The 20482-nt window shown below is 35.8% G+C and overlaps 2 protein-coding genes across 8 annotated transcripts in view; one reads left to right on the forward strand and one right to left on the reverse strand.

The window, feature by feature from the left end:
* Positions 1 to 1003: 1003 nt before the first annotated feature.
* Positions 1004 to 5889, forward strand: LOC126841654 (uncharacterized). Of its 6 annotated transcripts, none has more exons than XM_050578236.1 (6): positions 1004 to 1285; positions 4240 to 4331; positions 4574 to 4630; positions 4729 to 4803; positions 5348 to 5516; positions 5600 to 5889. In XM_050578236.1, the coding sequence occupies exons 1-6, from the start codon at positions 1252 to 1254 to the stop codon at positions 5779 to 5781; spliced, it is 609 nt and encodes a 202-aa protein (XP_050434193.1). In that variant the 5' UTR covers positions 1004 to 1251; the 3' UTR covers positions 5782 to 5889. The 6 variants fall into 6 exon arrangements, with proteins under 6 accessions (XP_050434193.1, XP_050434195.1, XP_050434196.1 ...); XM_050578238.1 differs by having other exon boundaries at positions 4255 to 4331; XM_050578239.1 differs by lacking the exon at positions 4574 to 4630.
* A 2599-nt stretch (positions 5890 to 8488) lies between these two features.
* Positions 8489 to 20482, reverse strand: part of LOC126841666 (uncharacterized) — a 46748-nt gene continuing 34754 nt past the window's right edge. For both annotated transcript variants that reach the window (XM_050578261.1, XM_050578260.1), the window contains exons 30-42: positions 20297 to 20463; positions 19658 to 20045; positions 18515 to 18770; positions 17863 to 18317; positions 17193 to 17780; positions 16462 to 16597; positions 16045 to 16263; positions 14710 to 14908; positions 13384 to 13717; positions 11319 to 11566; positions 10739 to 11034; positions 10177 to 10579; positions 8489 to 9715 (exon numbers count right to left, since the gene is read on the reverse strand). In XM_050578261.1, the coding sequence (XP_050434218.1) occupies positions 9224 to 9715; positions 10177 to 10579; positions 10739 to 11034; positions 11319 to 11566; positions 13384 to 13717; positions 14710 to 14908; positions 16045 to 16263; positions 16462 to 16597; positions 17193 to 17780; positions 17863 to 18317; positions 18515 to 18770; positions 19658 to 20045; positions 20297 to 20463 (4181 nt within the window). In that variant the 3' untranslated portion in view covers positions 8489 to 9223. The remainder of the gene's footprint in view (positions 9716 to 10176; positions 10580 to 10738; positions 11035 to 11318; positions 11567 to 13383; positions 13718 to 14709; positions 14909 to 16044; positions 16264 to 16461; positions 16598 to 17192; positions 17781 to 17862; positions 18318 to 18514; positions 18771 to 19657; positions 20046 to 20296; positions 20464 to 20482) is intronic.

Below are 20482 nucleotides of genomic sequence, written 5' to 3' on the forward strand. Positions count from 1 at the left end.
GATTTTGTCTGGTCAAATATTGAAGAAAATCTGCAACCTATTATTTTAAAGGCGCTTATGGCTGCCTTGTCAGAAAAAGCGTATGATGCTATACGTTTTATCGAATTTGACAAATATTGGAGTCAATTAAAAATATTTTCGGTAATATAAGTTCTATTCGCAGTCTACAAATGCAATTAAGTTATCTAAAACAAATGTCAAAAGAAGAAGTATTTAGTTTTGGGAATCGTATATTAAATATTCAAAATAAAATTAACTGGGACATTAAATATGGGTAAAACGAATACAGAAAGCAAAATTATTGCAGAAACTGTAGCTAAACAAGCACTTGCTATTTTAATAAATCGGCTTCATGATTCACTAGGCGTAATACTAAGGGCAAGAAACATTACAGCATTTGAGGTGGGAATTTCTCTGGCTTCTGAACAAGAAAAATCATTTAATGATAGATATGTTCAAAATAATCTTAACAGAAATGGAAATACATTTAAACAACCCAACCAAAATTATAACGATAAAAATATTAAACGCTGTTATGGATGTGGCAAAACCGGTCATATTAGAGCACAATGTAGAGGTCATTCCAGTAATTACAACCCAAACTTTAGAAATCCAAACTTTAGGAGTCCAAATGCTAACGGACCACAAAAATCTACAAATACAATACGGATTGGTGAATACTGTTAGAAGGGGTATCATGAAACGAAAAATGCTTTAAAAAACTTGCCAATGAAAGAAAACAAAAATCAGGCTATAGCAATAATAGAAATAATTGGCGTAATCAAAATGACAATGAGAATGAAGGTGCCATAACCATTGGATAAAAATATTTTGGTCTATCAAGACAGGGTTAGCATAATCAAAGGGATATGAGCCAATAATAACTTTAGGGTATGCCTTTTTAAAATTAGACTTCAATGGGGGGGGGGGGGTATGTGTGGATGACATACCCACAACCATGTGTTGGTAATCGTTTAGTTTAATATAAAAGTAAGCTAGTGAGTAAGCTTGGGACCTCAGTAATTAATTGTAATACGCAGCTATCTAATTGACACTTAGTGTCGTTTTAATCATTCTTGTCTTTGAATTATTATTGTGTAAAACTTGGTTTTATCTTTATATTGAACGCGTCGTGTGTAGTGACATGTAAAAAATAATAAGATAATTTATATTAAAAATTATAGTTTGGAGTTATGACTAGTATGTGAATAGTAATGGAAGTTAAGACATTGAGGTAGTGGACCGGAGAGGATGATAATTCAACGCAAACCTTTATTATATTATTGTAAAAATCATATCATATCAGCTAATAGCAATACTTTATTAAACAAGTATTTAACTGTTTTATATTTTTCACAAAAGTGGGCATTTTTGAACAAAAATAATATTATAAGTTATTATATTTTAATAAATCAAATTACATTGACTAGTAATAATAATATTAATTACCTATTAGTAGTTATTGTTTCGTTTTGTGTAGAATAGTATTCAAATAGTTTAAAAAAGCGGAATATTGTTAAATGTTTTGAAATTTTATAATCTACTAAATGTACTATACGGGATAGTGGTGTGGTCAAAAACAAACGAACATACATTTTTTTTTGTCAATATTAATTATAATATTTTCTTAACTCGATGTTACTGTAATAGGGTCACAGCAGATGTTATTTTAGTATTTATTTTCAAACTTTAGCCCTGTACTGTGCATTAAAAAGCGAAATTCCATCTGACAGTTATGATAAATATTAGGTAATCATAATTTTCAATATATTTGTAAATAAATATGTTTAAATTAGAATATAGACCATGGCGAATTTGTCGGAGCTCCATTGCCTTAACATTGCTACATGATGATAATGCTGATGTATTATAGGTCACAGATGTTTAAAAAAACTGTTCACGGTTTCTGAAGAATTTGTTACTGTAATAGGCTAACAGCAGACGTTATTTTAATGTACTGTACTACACATAAAAAAAAAAACAAAGAACTGCTTTTAAGACTCGCAATAAAATATAATAATATTAATAATAATTAACATTGAATTCATACATAAGTATGCTTAAATTAGGAAAAATAAATAAAGTAATATTTTTTTTTTTTTAAATGAAGTTTTACATATAGGAAAATATTATAATTTTTTCAAAAATGGAATAGATGTCTCCTGTCTTAACATTCAAAATATATTTTAATATCCAGTACAGAGGAGTGGTGTCACAAGTGGGGGAGGTCATAAGTTTCTTAAAACCTGTTCCGTACTATGCTCTATGAGTTGATAAGAATGAGCCAACCCGTTATGAAGATTCAATTTTCACACTTACATGTATAGTATGGATACAATAATAATTAAAGTGCAAAAATCGAAGATTAGCCAACCCCCTCAAACAAAATCCTGCCTACGCCAATTATATTTTGATCTAGGTGAAATACCAGTTATGTGCCAAAAGATTATTTTACATCTTGTATTTACAATTTTTTATCATTTTACATTGTCAATGTTGTATTTATATTTTTTTTTTTTTTTTGGGCGCGTTTCGAATTTTGGCAGTAGTAATTGTTTTGTTATCTGAAGACTGAAAATTATGATTACTAACATTTATCATAACTGTTAGAAGGAAGTCTTTATTTCGCTTTTTTTATATACAGTACAAAACTGTATAACTAAAATGAGTATTTTTTTGAAAATAAATAGGTAGTAAAATAACATCTATTGTGACCCTATTGCAGTAACGACAAGTTTTTCAGAACCAGTAAACAATTTTTTGCACAGCCTATGTATCAAAACAAACAAAAAAAAACTGAATACTTTACATTAAAATATGTTTAAAGACCAAAAGTAAACGCTAAAATAATAACATCTGCTATGACCGTATTTCAATAACAAGATTTTCAAAAACCGTTAAGAGTTTTTTCAATACCTATTTTATTGGTAACATTTTGGTTGTTTTTTTTACAATATACCTATTTACTATTTGCAATTTTATTAGTTTTGGGTTTGGGTGTTTATTATCAAAATTGAATATCACCGCCGGTATTTAAGTATAAACAGATATTTTTCAGATGTTTAGGTTTAAATTGAAAATCTATTCATATTGAAATGGTTTTTGCGTTTTCTGCTGTTGTTGTTGTAGTAATTGTTTTTCTTTGTACAAGTGGTTCGAATACGAAACTATATCACTAAAAAAATTGATATTTTATTCCATAATATAATACAATAATATGTTGAAATAACATTATGCCTCGTGTTTTTATGATTTCGCAGAATTTGTTGTCCCTGAAAATTATTTTTCCGCCACTTTAGGGAAAAAAGAATTTAATTATGTAATTCCACTCTTTTTAAAACAAATTGGCTTAAGTTAAAAGTTACCCAATTTATTCTCGTCAGCCGTCAGCACATTATTATCAAAATAAATGTACAAAATAATGTTTTTTTTTTCTTTTAAAATACCAGCATAGTGAGGTCAAAGCATATCAGGTTGGGGGAGATCACACGTTTTCCAAAAATATTATAACTGAATGTTAAATTACTATCAAAAATAATCTTCAAGTGACACCATGTTTTTTTTAATTTTTACCTATTCTACATTACATTTACACATTCATTTAGCAAGCTTACAATTTGTTTTCACTGTAAAAATTATATAAAGTGTCATCGGTTTAACTAGATTGGTTCTTAGGTCTTAGATATATAATGATCATAAATTTAAACCTTTACAAAGTAATAGTAAAGTGTTTTATACTATGCTCGGTACAGCATTGTACAAGCATTTTGCCTAGACATTTATGGAATTGAAAAATGTGCTCCAAAGTCTAAAAAATAAAAGGGCAAATAAGGAATAATTATTCAGGAATATGTTTTAAGCAGGATTTTCCCTATTTTAAGGACAAAAAAGTATACTGCTAGACGCTGAAGTAGATAAATGATATTTTTTCTACCCATTTAGAATACTTAATGTAGCTCAGATATCCATAGTCTCCAAATTTGACGGCATGGAAGTTTATTAAATAAATATAGTGCCGACGCAAATTTTGACCTATTTTCTGTAAAATTTGTTATAATATGTTTTTATGGTTTATACACAAAAAAAATGTATTCTTGTTTGTGTTATACTTGTTCAAATATGCGTACAAATTCCAATGCTATATAAAACAGGCGTTCAGAGACGTTAAAAGTCATTCGTTTTAGCTCAGAGTTTAACTTCAGAAAAATACAATGTCTTTAAAGTTCTTTACTTTGTTAGTTTTTACTATCGTAGCTGCTAGCTGTAATACAACTGACCAAAATGAAGCTGCAGTTCCAGGTGCACCTGACCAGATATCAACTGAAGCTGAGGTAATTTATACAATTAGGTATTTCAAAACTATTAGGTTTACATTATGCTGAATCGTTTATAATATAAAAGTTAAAGTTTTCCTATATAATCTTGCCATAAATATTTATAATAAAAATAAGTACCTATTTATTATTGTTAATATTGTTCTAGTAGATTTAAGTTACAATCTTAACCTTATCTTTTGAGGCACATTCATTGTATATAATTATATAAATAATGTTTCCCTCAAAACTTTTTTTAGCCCAACCAATGTAGCTCTACTAATCCAGACCAACCCGAAAAGAAAACTGAACCTGAAGTAATTTATACAATTATTTTAAAACTATTAGGTTTCTGACAATATCAATGCTAAATAATTTATATTGTAAAGTTTTACTTGAACGCTTTTTTTTCTAGCCCAAAACAAGTAGTTGTGCTAAACCGGACCAACCCGAAGAGACAACAGCTGCCAGACTAGAAAATGAAAAAAAGGTAATTTATACTATTTTTTTACGACAATTATTTGATATTGTTATAAATATATTAGAACGATGTAAGAATCGTAACCTCATCATTTCAGTTTAATAATTATTTCGATACATTAAAAGTTTTCCTTTTTTTTTTTGCCCAAAAATGTACTAGTTCGACTACTTTGTAAATTACTAAATAGTAAATTTCTATCATTCTTCGAGTTAATAATTAATCATTGTTATTCGTAAATCCAAACATAACCATAATCATTAATCTGCCAAAGCGTTTTTTTTTTTTTTAATTTATCATTAAATTTTCATCGATACCTTTAAAATCAATTCGTGTAGATTGGTGTTACAGAGCAATAATCAATAAAACAACGATACAATTATTTTGTTATTTTTTAATGGTAATAACGAGTTACGAGTCATCGTTATAAGTTTGGTAACGATACCGAAGAGGGAAAATATAATATCACAGCGATAATTCTTCAAATTATTTATGATTTAAAAATCCGTCCAATGATTGAAAAAACGTTTGAGTTGTCTACGGACAATGTTTTCAGGTTATAAAAAATTCTTTCGACGATGTTAGACAATGGTTGGGCGAACCGTACACCAAATCCGAGACCATTTCAGTAATGCAATTTTGGATGTACATGGGAAAATCCGCAAAAGATCGGCAAATCGTGAACGCTTACTTGGACACCCATCCGGCATGTAAAAGTGATATGTGTAAGCTCAAAACCCCCCCCCCCCCACGAGACCCTATAATGTGCCTGTATATTTTAAATTGGAAATATCTGTATTGGTTTTAGTCGCCATAGATGTACATGTGTACGGTGAACTGTTGAAAAACCATTGCGCCCAGTCTGGCCCGGACGATCTGGCCACCTTCGCTGCAAACAAGAAAACCCACGCAGTGGTACAGACACCAGACATGTATGCATTCTGGGGCACCTTTGATAACCCATCTTACTATTCGGACGACTCGGACTAGTCTAAAAACGATAAAAAAATATATGGCACGATGTCTGTGCCAATGTCTTTTTTTAGAAAATGTTAAAAAATCATCAGCTCGTGTTAAAATATAATTAAAAAAACAGAAAATAATGTTTAAAAATACTAATAAATAATATATATATACGTTTAAAACGATTCGTGTGGCTTTGAATCGTTCACAACAATGTTTCAATGTGTTTCCTTTCGTGGAAAGATGGCACTTGTTTTTCATACACACATTCCACCTCGACGTCGTTTACAGGCCACGCGCGTATATTGTTTTAGTTTTACAGGAAAACATGTTGTTTTCATACAAGCGCACAATATTTGTCTGCTTATTTATGCGTATTACAACTTAAATTGTGTTTCCGAGCTTAAGCCAAAAATTACTCTCATCAAATCCGAGGAAAACAATGTTTTATATTTCAACAAACTGTTTTCTGCCATAAAAAGAAGAGGGGCGGGGCATCGTTTCTACTACATTTTCCATACAAATGTCCACTTAATCCAACCGTTGCCATTCCCCCCCCCCCTATTTTAAAGGGTGAAGGAGTGATTTTTTATGTACCACAAGAAAATGCACAAAATTGGTAAGCAATGGTAATCATGTATATATAAATAATATGGCAATATTTACAATAGCCTACGCGTGTAAAGGTGTTTTTTTGGTATGTGTGTTTTGTTAAAAACACGTACAAGAACAAAGAACAAAAACAAAAAACAAAAACATGTTAAAACGCGTGTACTACTTACAAGTAGTGTGCATATTAGCCATTAGAAAAAATATGTTTTGAAAATGTATATATTAGTATTGGATTTATTTAAAAGGAAATACAACAAATGGTGTAGTATTTAGCTGTGAAATCCCTTTTCATATTTTTATTTTATTTTACATTGGTGCAAAACGCTACTTTGAAGTTATAAATTTAGGTAGTTTATCGTGGAACCAGATACAGAACAAACAAATTAAACAAAGCACATCATTGTAAAACCAATACCTACATAACAAAATACAACGTGATCGATTCTTTTAAGTTTGGTTGTAAACAAAACAGATTTGATTTTTATTGAATTGTTATTTTATGTGGAAAACACCTGGTCGATATGTTCATGATATAATAAATATGTTAAAAAATATACCGAAATACCACCAAGAGGTGGAGATCTTATAATATAGCTGCTGTGATACCGCTTTGACATTTAACGCTGTATGTTGTGTGGCCAGCACAGCGCATTTTAAGGAGTAAATACTAACGATATCCTCCTCGTTTGACCACATTGCTATTTAAATACTAGGCAATTAATGTACTTGACGATTGTAAGAATTTATTAATGTAATTTTGTAATATTCCAACATTATGTAATAATAATAATTGTACTTATTCAATGTAATGTTTTTTTGGGAATAGTTTAAAGACTTACAACTCAAATTGTTTCGAAATTGTAATTTTAAAGTAAAATTAAAAACGTAACCATCTAATCCGTTCGAGTTAAATTTATTCAATATAACAAATGTCGTTTTACATACAATTTTTTTCAACCCGAGAAACGCATTAAATTGACTACTTTGTAAATTTACTAAACTATACTACTTACTTACTAATTAATTAAATATCAAGTTTTATCACTCTTTGATTTTATGGTAAATTTTTGATATTTGTAAATCCAAACGTAATGATAATAATGTATTCTAAATAAAATTTAAAATTTTCGTAATAATGGGAATAATGTTAGTGTTTGAATTAATTTTTTAGTTTGGATAATAATTTACCAATTTAACGTATGTTAAATCTATTAATAATGCGATGTGTACTTGGCATACCTGCTAATACTGTAAAAATACTTTCTAAATCAAATTTAAAAAAAAATAATAACCCTTCTTTAAGGGTTAATATTGTTCAGTCTCTAGTAATAAATCATTTTTTTTTTAAGTCACGGTAGACATAATTGGATATTTGTCAATACAGCGACACGGCTAAATATTAACATATTTTGTACTATTGAAATGATAATAATTTTTAACAATTTAATATCTCTTTTTTTTTTAAATTTTATTTAAAATTCAAACACGTTTGGCATGGCAAATTACAATATTTTTATAATACAATATCATATTTTATTTCAGTCGCAACGTTAACCCGCAAAATCCTTTTGGTACACATTGTAAGGAAGATTATAATAATAATAATTATAATATAAAAACGTATTAATTCTTCGTTTAAACTACATCATAATATTAACATAAAATTATATGGCACATTGTATATAAAAAAAAAAATCTAATAATAATAAAACATTTAAACAACAAAATAAAATTGCACGGTTTGGCACATATTGTGTATGAAAAAACCTGTATAAAATTTCAATTGTATCGTTTGAATTACATAAAAAAAAAAATGCAATAATATTTGTACTGTCTGTAAACATTAATAAAAAATACAATCGAGGATTAAAACAAATAGTAAAAAAAAAAAACAACGGTATAACAACAAACAGAAATTTATAGTCCTTCAAACAACACACGAAAACACACTCCGAAAAACTTCATAAAATAATTATGCAATATATAATATATATATATATATATATATTATAATGGTATAACAATTGTTTACTATAATATATACTTGGAAAATATAAAACAAAATATATAGGCGGTTTCTTAAACGTTATAAATGTTTAAATAATATTATTGGTAACAAAATAAGCAATGCAATGAAAGTATATTAATAATGGAACGAAAGAACAGTTGTCTTATAATAATATCATTATTGTACTATAAGTCTCACTCATAGACAAATCAAATGACTGCATTGTTAATATTATTATTATTATTATTATTATTACATAATATCAGACTTACGATAGTAAATTTACAAAATAATATACATACGAGGGAAATAGATAAATCCCTAAAAAAAAAAAAAATCATTCTATATAGATTTTCAATTATGTTGAAACGCAACGAGCAACCGAAAAAGGCTTGGAAAAAACATTTTATTGCCAATTTTTCGTTAACGACAAACGAGACACCTTTAATCGAATTATTGTGTTTAATATTATATTGTTTTGAACGGATTAGTGTACACCATTTTAAATATCAAATTTATATATCAAAAAAATCATACGGACAGTCGGTTATGTGTAAAAAAAAAAAAGTGTAACTTTGGAGCAAATCAACAGCCGGTGTAAAAAATCAGTTAATGGCCGTTATCTACGTTAAAAAAAAAAAAAAAACGGTCCGAACGCTTTATTATTTTTTTTCTACTCTTGACTAGACACAATATTTTGTTATGTATTATAAAATTAATTAAAAACGAAACATGGCACGAACAATAACAGGTAACAATAACAAAAATAACATACTAATATTACATCCTTAGTAATATTATAAAAAAACGGTTTTACGGGCCGGACACGTTGCGAGTCCGTCCGCTGTTCTATTGTTGCGATGAATTGGACGGAACGCTGGGCGTTACGTTGGCCGTTGCCGACATGGCGGCTCGCCATACGAAATAACATACGGCCCGTCCGACGGCTTCGACGATGTTCTCCAGGCTGCTCGTCGAGTTGTTGCACGCTTTCCTGTAGACGATGTTTATCGGCTGACCCGATCTGCGGACGCTCTTGTTGCTGATCAACACGAACACGTCCACCTGGTCCACGTTGTCGGTGGCCGCGGCCGGCAACACTACCAGATATTGGTGTTCGGCGTTGTAACTGCTGTACAGGCGACACCTGGTCGTCAGCCTGGGCGACTGCGATGTGGACACGAGCAGTTTGTGCAACGAGCCGAACCACTGGGGTCCGACCGACAGCTGTTCGAGTAACGGTCCGATTCTCGGATCGTACACGGCCAACGGCTCGATGAGTCCGGCCTTCGTAACCAGTTCTTCCAGCTCGTCGAACGACAACACGGACAATCCGGATTTCTAAAAAATATAAAATATTATATTAATATCGTTATTGGATATTATTAACGACAAAGTTATTATACACATTTAGGTGGTGTAATTTTAAACAAAATTTGCCGCCTCCCTATTCGATCCCCAACCGTTCTCCTCGCTGTAACAAAATCAGAGAAACGTAACGGCCACAAAACAACTCCTAGCTGTGCTACGTTTTTACGGAACTGGAAATTTCCAAGTATGTTACACTATAAAATAGTGAATGTATGAATGTAGTATATTATATGACGTAGGTACAGCTAGATAATAGTTTAGGTTGCACTTCAATGTATCAAAATAAAATGAAATAAAATGCTGCGAGTGGACGAACGGACAGTCGATACGGTTCAAGACAGGAATAGACCGCATCGGTGACGTGGTATCGACGGCAAAACCTCTCAGGGCAGGCGTGAAGGCCAATTAATTGAAGAAGAAGTATATTTTACTTGTTGGTCGGACTGCAAGCTAAACGTGCGCCACAGCATGTGCACTCGGCAACGACTCGCCGCCGTATCGACGGTTTGCGCTACCAACTCCGCGGCTCTTTGTCCGTAACAACAGGTCAGGTGATCCTTGAGCACTTTGTACTTGTGATGGTTGTACAGATGGTCGTTTTGATTTGGGCTGCTCCACCGTTGTCGCGTGTTGGGAGGCGTCGGACACCACACGTTCGAATTGATTTCGTCCAAACTGCCGCCCCAACACGTTGCCGAATCCGACGCCATCGTGTAACTGTAACTGCCGCAAGGAACGCTCGTCGACACGGTCACGTTGCTCAGTTGGTCGTGCAGTTTTTGAATGGGCGTGCTGTGTCTCTGATGACCAGTCCTGTCCATATGAGTTGCGTTCCTAGAAACGATTTAGAGAGAAATTATTTAATATAAAATATTTTTCTCTTGTTTACTGAAAATTGGAAAAATTAGTACAGCTAGCGCCATCTAGCTGCCGCAGTCGGCACAAGTGTTTCTTTAATACATGACATGTTACAGATCAAAAATGACCAATTACCTGTTTTCCAAATCGACGTTCTCGTCGACGGTCAACAGAACGTAATAGGACAACGCTATTTCGTTGCTGCCGTCCGTCGGCGGCACGTCTCTACTGCCGTCCAAACCCGAACAATGCTTCGACGACAACGACAACACAAGTGTGGCGTCGTACAGATTGCAATTTTCGAAACCGCAGTCCGATCGAGATTCGTGGAGATCCGATTCAGATCCGCCCAGATGACTATCGAATTCGGAGCTCGGACATTTCTTCAAATGCAGCATGTCGTTGCTCATACGGTGTACTAGCACATAGTCCTGGACAAAAAAAAAAAAAACATTTAAAAAGGTCAACAGTTTAACAAAAACACCTTCTAGTAAAAACTGCTCCAAGCAAGTTATAAAAAAAAATAAAAACACATTGTTCCAATAACCTCTTAGCGTCTCACCGAAGGTAAAAATTATTTAAATACATTGTTAATAGTTATTAGATAAAATGTTGTTGTTTTTTTTTTTTTAACACACGGTAAATTGAAGTGAACAAATTTGTTTAAATACATTTATTACGTTCATATATTCCAAAATAATTGAATATAGCTCACCGTTAAATCTACACCCGTCGGAAGACCGTTGTCCGATGATCTATTGTGAACGTTATCATCGGCGACGCTGCTGTCGTTGTCGCCATCGTCGTCGAACAGAGATTTACCGTTGTCTCCTTCGCCCATGACGTATCCCGATATCTTAATAACAGACATGCCGTCCGAGCCTTCTCCGGCGTTACTGTTGGCCAACAGGTACTCGTACAATTGTCGCCCGGTGACCGGCATCTGGGTACGTCTGAAGATATCTGAAAAACACAATTATATCAATATTGTATTCTATTTGGAATGATAATACTGTCTTTTTAGTTTCGATGCGGACCCGAAAAGGTATTGTTTTTACAATGATGTGTTTATTTTTTTATTTTTTTTTTATTTTTGTGTCTGGACCCACGATATCTCGTAAACCGCTGAACCGATTTCTTCGTGTAGTAACTCTATAGATCAGAAATCATACCTGGAAGGTACTTTATTAGGCTAAAAATTTAAAAAAGTCATCCCTTCCCCATGAAAATCGAGAAAAACACCCAAAAAATGTATACATTTTCTACTTAAAATTACGATGCTCTATAACTTTTTCACAAATAGTAGAAAATGTTGCAAATTTTTATGAATTGTTCTTCAAACATAGTACTATCGATAAACATTAACAAACCAAAAAATTATCATAAACCCTTTGCCTTAGAAGAGATAGATTTTTTTTTGTTTATTTCACTTTTTCAAGCAAGGTTTTTGACATTTAGATCTGAAAATTAGACCGAAGGTAGATCTAAAATGTTCCATTTTAACATATACAATTTTCTCAAAAATCTGTAGTCAAATTTTTTTTTATTAAGGAAAACCCCAAAAATAGGGTAAATTTACACTTTGGCCGTAGTCAGTTTCTAGGTTGCTATGTGTGAGTGAATCGACAGTCGACAGGTAATGAAAACATTATCATTATATCGTTAATTGCGATATACGGGTGTAACTATGACGGTACATTTTTATAGACGGACGATCAACCCTTATCGTATCCACCCTGCACAAGACTAAATATTAAATTTTAAGTACATTATTGCTGGTCCCACGATAGAATGGAACTATTACTGGTTTGCGCATACCATCCACAGATTCGCATCGAAGCGTTTATTTAAAAATGGTTTTATCACTTTCGGTTATAATAAAATCTGTAGACCCGCGACCTCTCCGTGCCCACTATGCCCCGACCCCACTGTACTGGCTTCTTTTAAATTTCAAAGATTAAAACAACAACTTTTCAGAAAATCAACGTTTCTTTTTCACACATTTAACCACGCGGAGTCCAAACAATTTTTACTTTATTAATATGAAAACGTTTGTGTATTTTTAGTACCGGAAACGAGACGGATATATCAAAAGCGACCACCTGCTATTTGAAAAAATCTGTGCCCGGAATCAACGGCGGTCTGTCGCTGATCGAAACGGGCGTCAGCCAACCGTTTTACTATGTAAAAATGTGCTGTGTCGAGAGAGCCAGGCTCGCCAACAACAGCGACGAACCCGATGACGACGAAGAAAATCAACAACAGGTAAGAGCAATACTGTCGTCGATAAGTGGAACTTCACGTGCAACATATAATGTACAGGGTGTCTGAAAAAGAATGGCGGGGTTTTAAACGGCTGTAGGTCGTGCAGTATTGGACCGTCAGCGCCTCTGGTAGGGCTTGAGAGACATCTAGTGGCAGTCAATGGAAACTCGACAACTCCGTCTTTCATTCGAGCCTCCTACCAGAGCGCTGTATGGCCAATAATACTTCACGACCTACAGCCGTTTGAAACCCCACCATTATTTTTGAAACACCCCCTGTATTGTATCGTTAATTACGATACACGGGTGTAACTATGACGGTACATTTTTATAGACATCACTTTCGGTTATAATAAAATCTGTAGACCCGCGACCTCTCCCGTGCCCACTATGCCCCGACCCCACTGTACTGTGTTTTTTTTTTGATTTGGTATAATAGCAAAAAGTCAAGGTAGGAACTGAGAAAGATTTGTGCTAAATACTGGAGTCGGACCGTCGTCGCAACGGCAAACTCACTCGATTGGACTAGACAACGGGAATACGTTGGCGGCTGATTGTAGTATCTCAGAAAATCGTCCAGAAACCCCGAGACGGCGTTGATCTTGGGCACGTGGGCCGATCTGGACGCGTTGTTCGATTGATGAGCAGCGCTCTTGTTCAGCGCCGACGACGTTTGTTGAGGCTGCGATTGTTGTTTGCCGGGACCGACGACGACGACGAAACGGTTGTTGTTGACGTTTTTTATCAACTTGCCAAGTCTGTCGGTCAATATCCGCACGTGAAAATCATACGTGAACGAATGCAAATGCATGTTGTGCACGATTCGTTCGGACTGATCGAGAAGAGTGTACTAAAATGAAAAAAAAAAATAATAATAATAATTACATTACACTTGGGGGGGGGGGTGCTTCAAAAATAACTGTGGGGTTTCAAACGGCTCATTAAAAACGTTTCTTTGGAATACTATTACCATTCTACTACTTATTTGTATCATTTTCGTTTAAGGGAACATCAATGGTACTTTAAAATGAAGTCTTGTAGATGGTGGTCGAAATAGATGCCACCAAACTATAAAGGGCTATGAATTTTCCTTGACTTAGATTTTGATTATGTACTTATTTTATACCTACATAGTTTTAGAAGTGTCCAAGTATCATTAAATATAATTCAATCGCAATCATTGAATGAATTGAATTGAATAGAATGAAGCGTAAAATTCAGAGAAAATCAGCGTCTTACACGTTGGATGAATCAACCATATTTTTGGGATCTATACATTTAAGCCGTTTGTGCTCATAAATCTTCTTTGCGCAAATAGTGTTACATTGATAAATAATACACTGTTAAAAACTACAGAACATAACGATTTCAATGGTATATAATTTAATAATTTTAATTTACTTTAACATTTTATAATCAGCAATTAAAAAATACAGTTTTTTTCTTAAATAGTTCATTTTGTATTTTTCTTGAACGCAAAACTAGTGTAAAACAGAACAATCGTTTGTCAATAGTCTACCACCGTCAATGTAAAATTTTATAAAGAATTAAACTGTGTACTTGTTTGAATTGTTTTGCTTAGTAAAAACCGAAAAAGTCATAAAATCACTAAAATTAACATAAAACTTGAAATTATAACCACTTTTATGAATCAGTGGCACGTGTACTAGCCACTTTTGACAATCGCGATTATAATACGGTTATCACCATACAATATTATACATTATATGGTCACGATGGTTACGTTGAGCCGTTTTGAAACCCCGCCATTCTTTTTCAGACACCCTGTACATTATATGATGCACGTGAAGTTCCACTTATCGACGACAGTATTGCTCTTACCTGTTGTTGATTTTCTTCGTCGTCATCGGGTTCGTCGCTGTTGTTGGCAAGCCTGGCTCTCTCGACACAGCACATTTTTACATAGTAAAACGGTTGGCTGACGCCCGTTTCGATCAGCAACAGACCGCCGTTGATTCCGGGCACAGATTTTTTCAAATAGCAGGTGGTCGCTTTTGATATATCCGTCTCGTTTCCGGTACTAAAAATACACAAACGTTTCCGTATTAATAAAGTAAAAATTGTTTGGACTCCGCGTGGTTAAATGTGTGAAAAAGAAACGTTGATTTTCTGAAAAGTTGTTGTTTTAATCTTTGAAATTTAAAAGAAGCCAGTACAGTGGGGTGGGGGCATAGTGGGCACGGAAAGGTCGCGGGTCTACAGATTTTATTATAACCGAAAGTGATAAAATCATTTTTAAATAAACGCTTCGATGCGAATCTGTGGATAGTATGCGCAAACCAGTTATAGTTCCATTCTATCGTGGGACCAGCAATGATGTGCTTAAAAATTTAATATTTAGTCTTGTGCAGGGGTGGATACGATAAGGGTTGATCGTCTGTCTATAAAAATGTACTGTCATAGTTACACCCATATATCGTAATTAACAATATAATGATAATATTTTCATTACCTGTTGACTGTTTATTCACTCACACATAGCAACTTAGAAACTGTTAAAATGGAACATTTTAGATCTACCTTCGATTTAGTTTTCAGATCTAAATGTCAAAAACTTTGCTAGAAAAAGTGAAATAAACAAAAAAAATTCTATTCCTTCTAAGGCAAAGGGTTCATGATATTTTTTTGGTTTGTCAATGTTTATCGATAGTACTATGTTTGAAGAACAATTCATAAAAATGTGCAACTTTTTCGACTATTTTTAAAAAAGTTATAGAGTGTTGTAATTTTAAGTAGAAAATGTATACATTTTTTGGGTGTTTTTCTCGATTTTCATGGGGAAGGGATGACTTTTTTAAATTTTTAGCCCAAAAAAGTACCTTCCAGGTATGATTTCTGATCTATATAAAGTTGCTACACGAAGAAATCAGTTCAGCGGTTTACGAGATATCGTGGATCCAGACACTAGGAATCCAATACAAGGCAATGGAATTACCAACTGATGTCTCACGCAATGTGTTCAAAACGTTTCTTCGAGAGTACAATAGATGGAAAAACGTGATAACCACAAAGGTAACCAGAGTTGTCAAAACCAAAAACTCAATTGCCATTCAATTCTAACCCCGTTCGAAAAAGCGTTGCTCTTTTTGTGGGATTTTTTTTGTTTTGTTTTAAAATTGTAAATTGATAAAAAGTCCAGCAACTCCGAGTTCTCACCTGTCGTTGACCGCGTGATGATGACCGGCGGTGTGTTGTTGTTTGCCAATTTGGACAAGCTGGAACCCGGTGACGGCGGGGTGTGTTTCTATGTACTCTGCGTACGCCTGGCTGAACCTGGCACACAACTTACGGTGCCACAGGGGAGGAGGTTCGGTGGTTCTTGTTTTGTAGGCATCCAATGAATGGTCTCTGGTGGCAGCCGACTCCAAACGCCATCTAAATTGCAGAACGTGGAAAACGCATTACAGATTATTGAACAAATTGATTTGTTAAATTTAAATTCAACCAATCTCCAACTCGGTGGATCACGAATTGGACAGCTAATTATCATCGTATCGGTTATCTGGCAATCACCGGTGTCTATGTTATGCATTTATCACTAATTAATAAAAAAAACCATTCCAATTTGTATACCTAGGCAAAAACAGCAACGGTGTCAAACAGTAATGAAGCAGTCGGCTGTGACGGTAAAACGTCCAGAGAGTCTCTTTGGAAATGACCCTTTCTTCGGAGTGCGTCCACATGTCGTACAGACATTTGCGATGGAGATCTAAAAAAGCATAAACAAAAATAAGTATAAGTTTGACTATTTTTTTAACTTGTGCATTGGTCTTCGAAACTGATTGAAAAAAATACATATTGTGCCAGTTCAATTTTTTATTCCGAAATTTTGTGAGCAAGTTTAAAAGGATTTTTAAATATTTGTACTTAATCGATAGTTTTAAAATGCAATAAACCGTTGTTCATTTTTTCCCCTTTAAATTGGTAGAACTTTTCTAAAAAGTGTTCAAGTAGTACACTTACAGTCAAAATGACCGGAAATGTAAACATCTTTTTGCTCGATTCCATGAAAAAAATATAATTAAAGGAAAACGATTGAACTTTTGGTTGTAAAAATGTATAAGAAAATATTAGAGAACTTTTATTAAAAATCTATTGATTGTATACTTGTGTACCAACTATAATTGTACTTTTCAAGATAAAAACTTTTATGTTTTAACATTTAAGTGTTTGAAAGTAATGTTCTATTAATTTATAGGCGATTAGTGTCGTATACGATGTCTTTTGAAAAAAATTGACGGTAAACGGTAAAGCTTGTACGGATAGAAAAATCTCTTAAATTCCTATCGCAGCGTTTGTCGTACCTAAACGCCGTTGTTGTTTGTAGACCCGCACGGACCGTTCGAGGTACAAATCTTGAACGTCCTTTTCGTACACGTTGCTTTTGATTTTCTTGTCTTCCGTGTCGGTGTCGTTGTGCTTGACGCGACCGCTCGTCCTGGTGACTTTATCGGCTCCGATCCGTTCGCCGTACTCGTGGTGGTCGCCCATGGCCGCGGCGTAGCCTTTATAGTCCAACAACAGGTCCACGTTGTTTTTGACCGCCGCACTATGACTGCTCAGCGTGGCGTTGTACGCTCTGGGATTAATCAATCCCAACTTGTACAGTACCGCCGAAGAGAACACCGCCCGCCTCCACTCCAACCAACCGCACAGTCGACGGACACCGGTGGAGTTATCGTCGCCGCCGTTGTTCCAGTTGTACGTTAACGTGTGCAACGCACGTCCCGACACGGCCAACAACAGGAGTCTGCTCAATTTCTGTCGGTTAATTATTCTGCCGTTGTCGTTGTTGTTGTTGTTGCTGGTGCCGTTGTTCTTTTTGGCTTCTTCGTGCGTTCCGATGTTGATCGCGACCAACTGATTGACGTTCGTTATCGTTTTCGTGTTGTCTGTGGAACAAAATAAATTAGATTATATTAGGCACCGGTGGTAAGACATAACCGTAATGACCCAATGTTTTTTTTTTTTTACCTTCTTTATCGCTGTCGGTGACCTCGTCTTCGTTGTCTTCGGCGTTCTCTTCGTCTTCGACCACGACCAATCCGTTGTCAGTGTCCGAATCGCTCCGCTTGATCGGTCTAACGCTACGGTGTTGATGGTTTTCTTGTTCCCCGTTGGAGTTGGCCAACGTGGCCACGGACACCAGTACTAGTACACAAGTGGCGTTTACGGTGTCCGCCGCCGCCGACGGTTGCCATTCGTGGAACGTCAAGTTGTCCGACAAAACGGTGTCCGCGCACGTGTCGTCCAACTGTAACGGATCCAAGAGGCCGGCGACCAGATTGCTGCTGAACGGTTTCGCCTGACCGTAGGGCGTGCGTTCCGCGTAGAAGTAACGTACGGACAACGTGGAACCGTTGGAAGTCGACGTTCCGGTCCACGACAGATGCGTTTTGAACTCTCTGAGCACGTGGTCGACGGATATCCTGCAAAACGAAGACAAGCGTTTGGGCAACTTTGACCGCGTGGAAAGATAGGAGAGAATCGGGTGGGGGCAATGAGGGGAAATCCATATTCCCTGGATGATCCCCGCTCATGAGCGTTTGACTTTTCGTTACGCGCCTATTTCCTTAATAACAATTTACTTAATTTACTAAATAAAAATCATTCGTTGTTGGCTCACCTGTGCTGGATTCGGGAATGGCGTGCCAACGGTGCCGAAGTGCGAGCCCCAAACGCAATCCATCTGGCCAAGTGTTGTGCGTACAACGCATTTAAGTGGCACGCGGGAGGTTGCTGGTCGGACTCGATCGCTATCGGTTGTTCTTTGAGGAACTGCTCCACGCTCACGTCCCACAGAGTGTTGCTGATAATCACTGTCAATTTTGCTTGGAGCGCTTCCATGTTGACTCGTCCCCGACGCCACACGTGTATTTTAGCTGTAATCGTCATTAGGAGGTGGTAACAAGTGGTTGAAAAATCTAATTAGTTTCTTAAATAATCCAAATCCAATCTTTGTCCATCGAAAAGACACTGGATCATGAGGAATACGGTTAGGATGAACCTAACCTAGTTAGGAATGAACTGAAAAATAAGACAGGAGGAATAAAGATCAATGGAAGAAGCGTTCACAGCATACGATTTGCAGATGACATTGTACAGCTAGTCTAGTCTCAAAATTGTATGAATAAAATACTCTACACCTTGGCAGATATATTTGATAAGTACCAACTGAAGATCGACGGACAAAAGACAAAAACAACGTTGACGAGTAAGATCAATAACAATGATGAAGCACATATCAATCTAATAAACAATCCTATACAGCAAGTTAATGAGTTTTGCTATCTGGGATAAGCTTAATTACGAATAGAAACCAATCAACAGCTGACATAAAGAGAAGAATAGCTCTCGCCAAACAAGCTGTCCTCGAGAAGTATAATATACTTAGTAATAGACAGCTCAGAGACTTGAAACCCGTAAAAAGTTTATTAAAACTTTTGTATGGAGTGTCTTATGTTATGGATGTGAGACATGGACAATGACGCAGAAAGATGATTAAGACCAATTGGATGGAACGAAAATCAAACGAAAGAGTTCTAGAAGAAATAGGAGAGGAAAGAAGTCTCAATGTGCATCTTATCCGTCACAATGATTTTCTTAATAACATTTTTCAAGGAAGACCAAGAACTAATTATTTCGCCTGACATAAAAGTGAAGATGGGCTGCGCATCTTACCGACAACTAAAGGCAAAAGACAGACACACGCGGCTAATTCGACAAGGCGTTAAGGCCTTTGGACCACGATGAATGATTTGATACCTACTGTAAGCTTTGACGTGCGCGTTGGATTTCGGCGGATCGTCGCCCACGAACAACGACGGTCGCACCCGACTTTCGAACAGGCTCGGGTCCGTGGGATAGTTGCTCATCGTGTCGATTTTGTTCTTGTAGTCGTTCAGATGGACCTCGAACAAGACGCACGCCAGGCCCCGGTTGCCGCTGGTGCGTATGCCGCCGATGCCGGCGCTGCTCTGTTGGTTGTAGATGAAAAAACAACGGACCAGCGGCTTTTCCGGGCCCGGGCTGTTGTTGACGACGAACCTTTGGCGACGGCTGGCGTACTTGGGCGGGTACAACAACAGAGCCACGGCGTTACGTTGCAGGTTGTGCACCAGAGATTTCTTTATCCTTATGTCGACCGGCAACGAAAACTAAACAGACCACAGCAGACACGCGTCGTGAATTACTACACTACGGCACAGGGTGTCCCGAAAAGAACGGCGGGGTTTCAAACGGCTGAAGTAGTGGACGTACGGCGATCCGGTAGGGCTAGATGTCTGTCGAGCCCTACCAGAGCGCTGTAGATCCGATACTTCACTACAGCTTGGTTCGAAACCCCGCCATTCTTTTTGCCACACCCCGTATTGTCATACCGCCTAATTTGGCGTTGATATGACGTTACTTTGATGACGTTGTCGGCGGGGTTGTCCAACGGCTGCACGAACCGCACGTCGTCCGGATACAACCGGCAAACGGGATTCCGGTACAGCATGGTAGTCAACACTTCCAGCACGGCGTCGTTCAACCGGTTCTGTAGCACCTCCACCAGATCGACACGGATTTCGGTGCCTAAACAACAGACGACGGA

This window comes from Adelges cooleyi, unplaced genomic scaffold (assembly GCF_023614345.1).
Source record: "Adelges cooleyi isolate 19-005CV unplaced genomic scaffold, UGA_ACOO_1.1 ACOO_flye_CR_arks_rails_tigmint_CR_PRNA_40, whole genome shotgun sequence".
Lineage (NCBI taxonomy): Eukaryota > Metazoa > Arthropoda > Insecta > Hemiptera > Adelgidae > Adelges > Adelges cooleyi.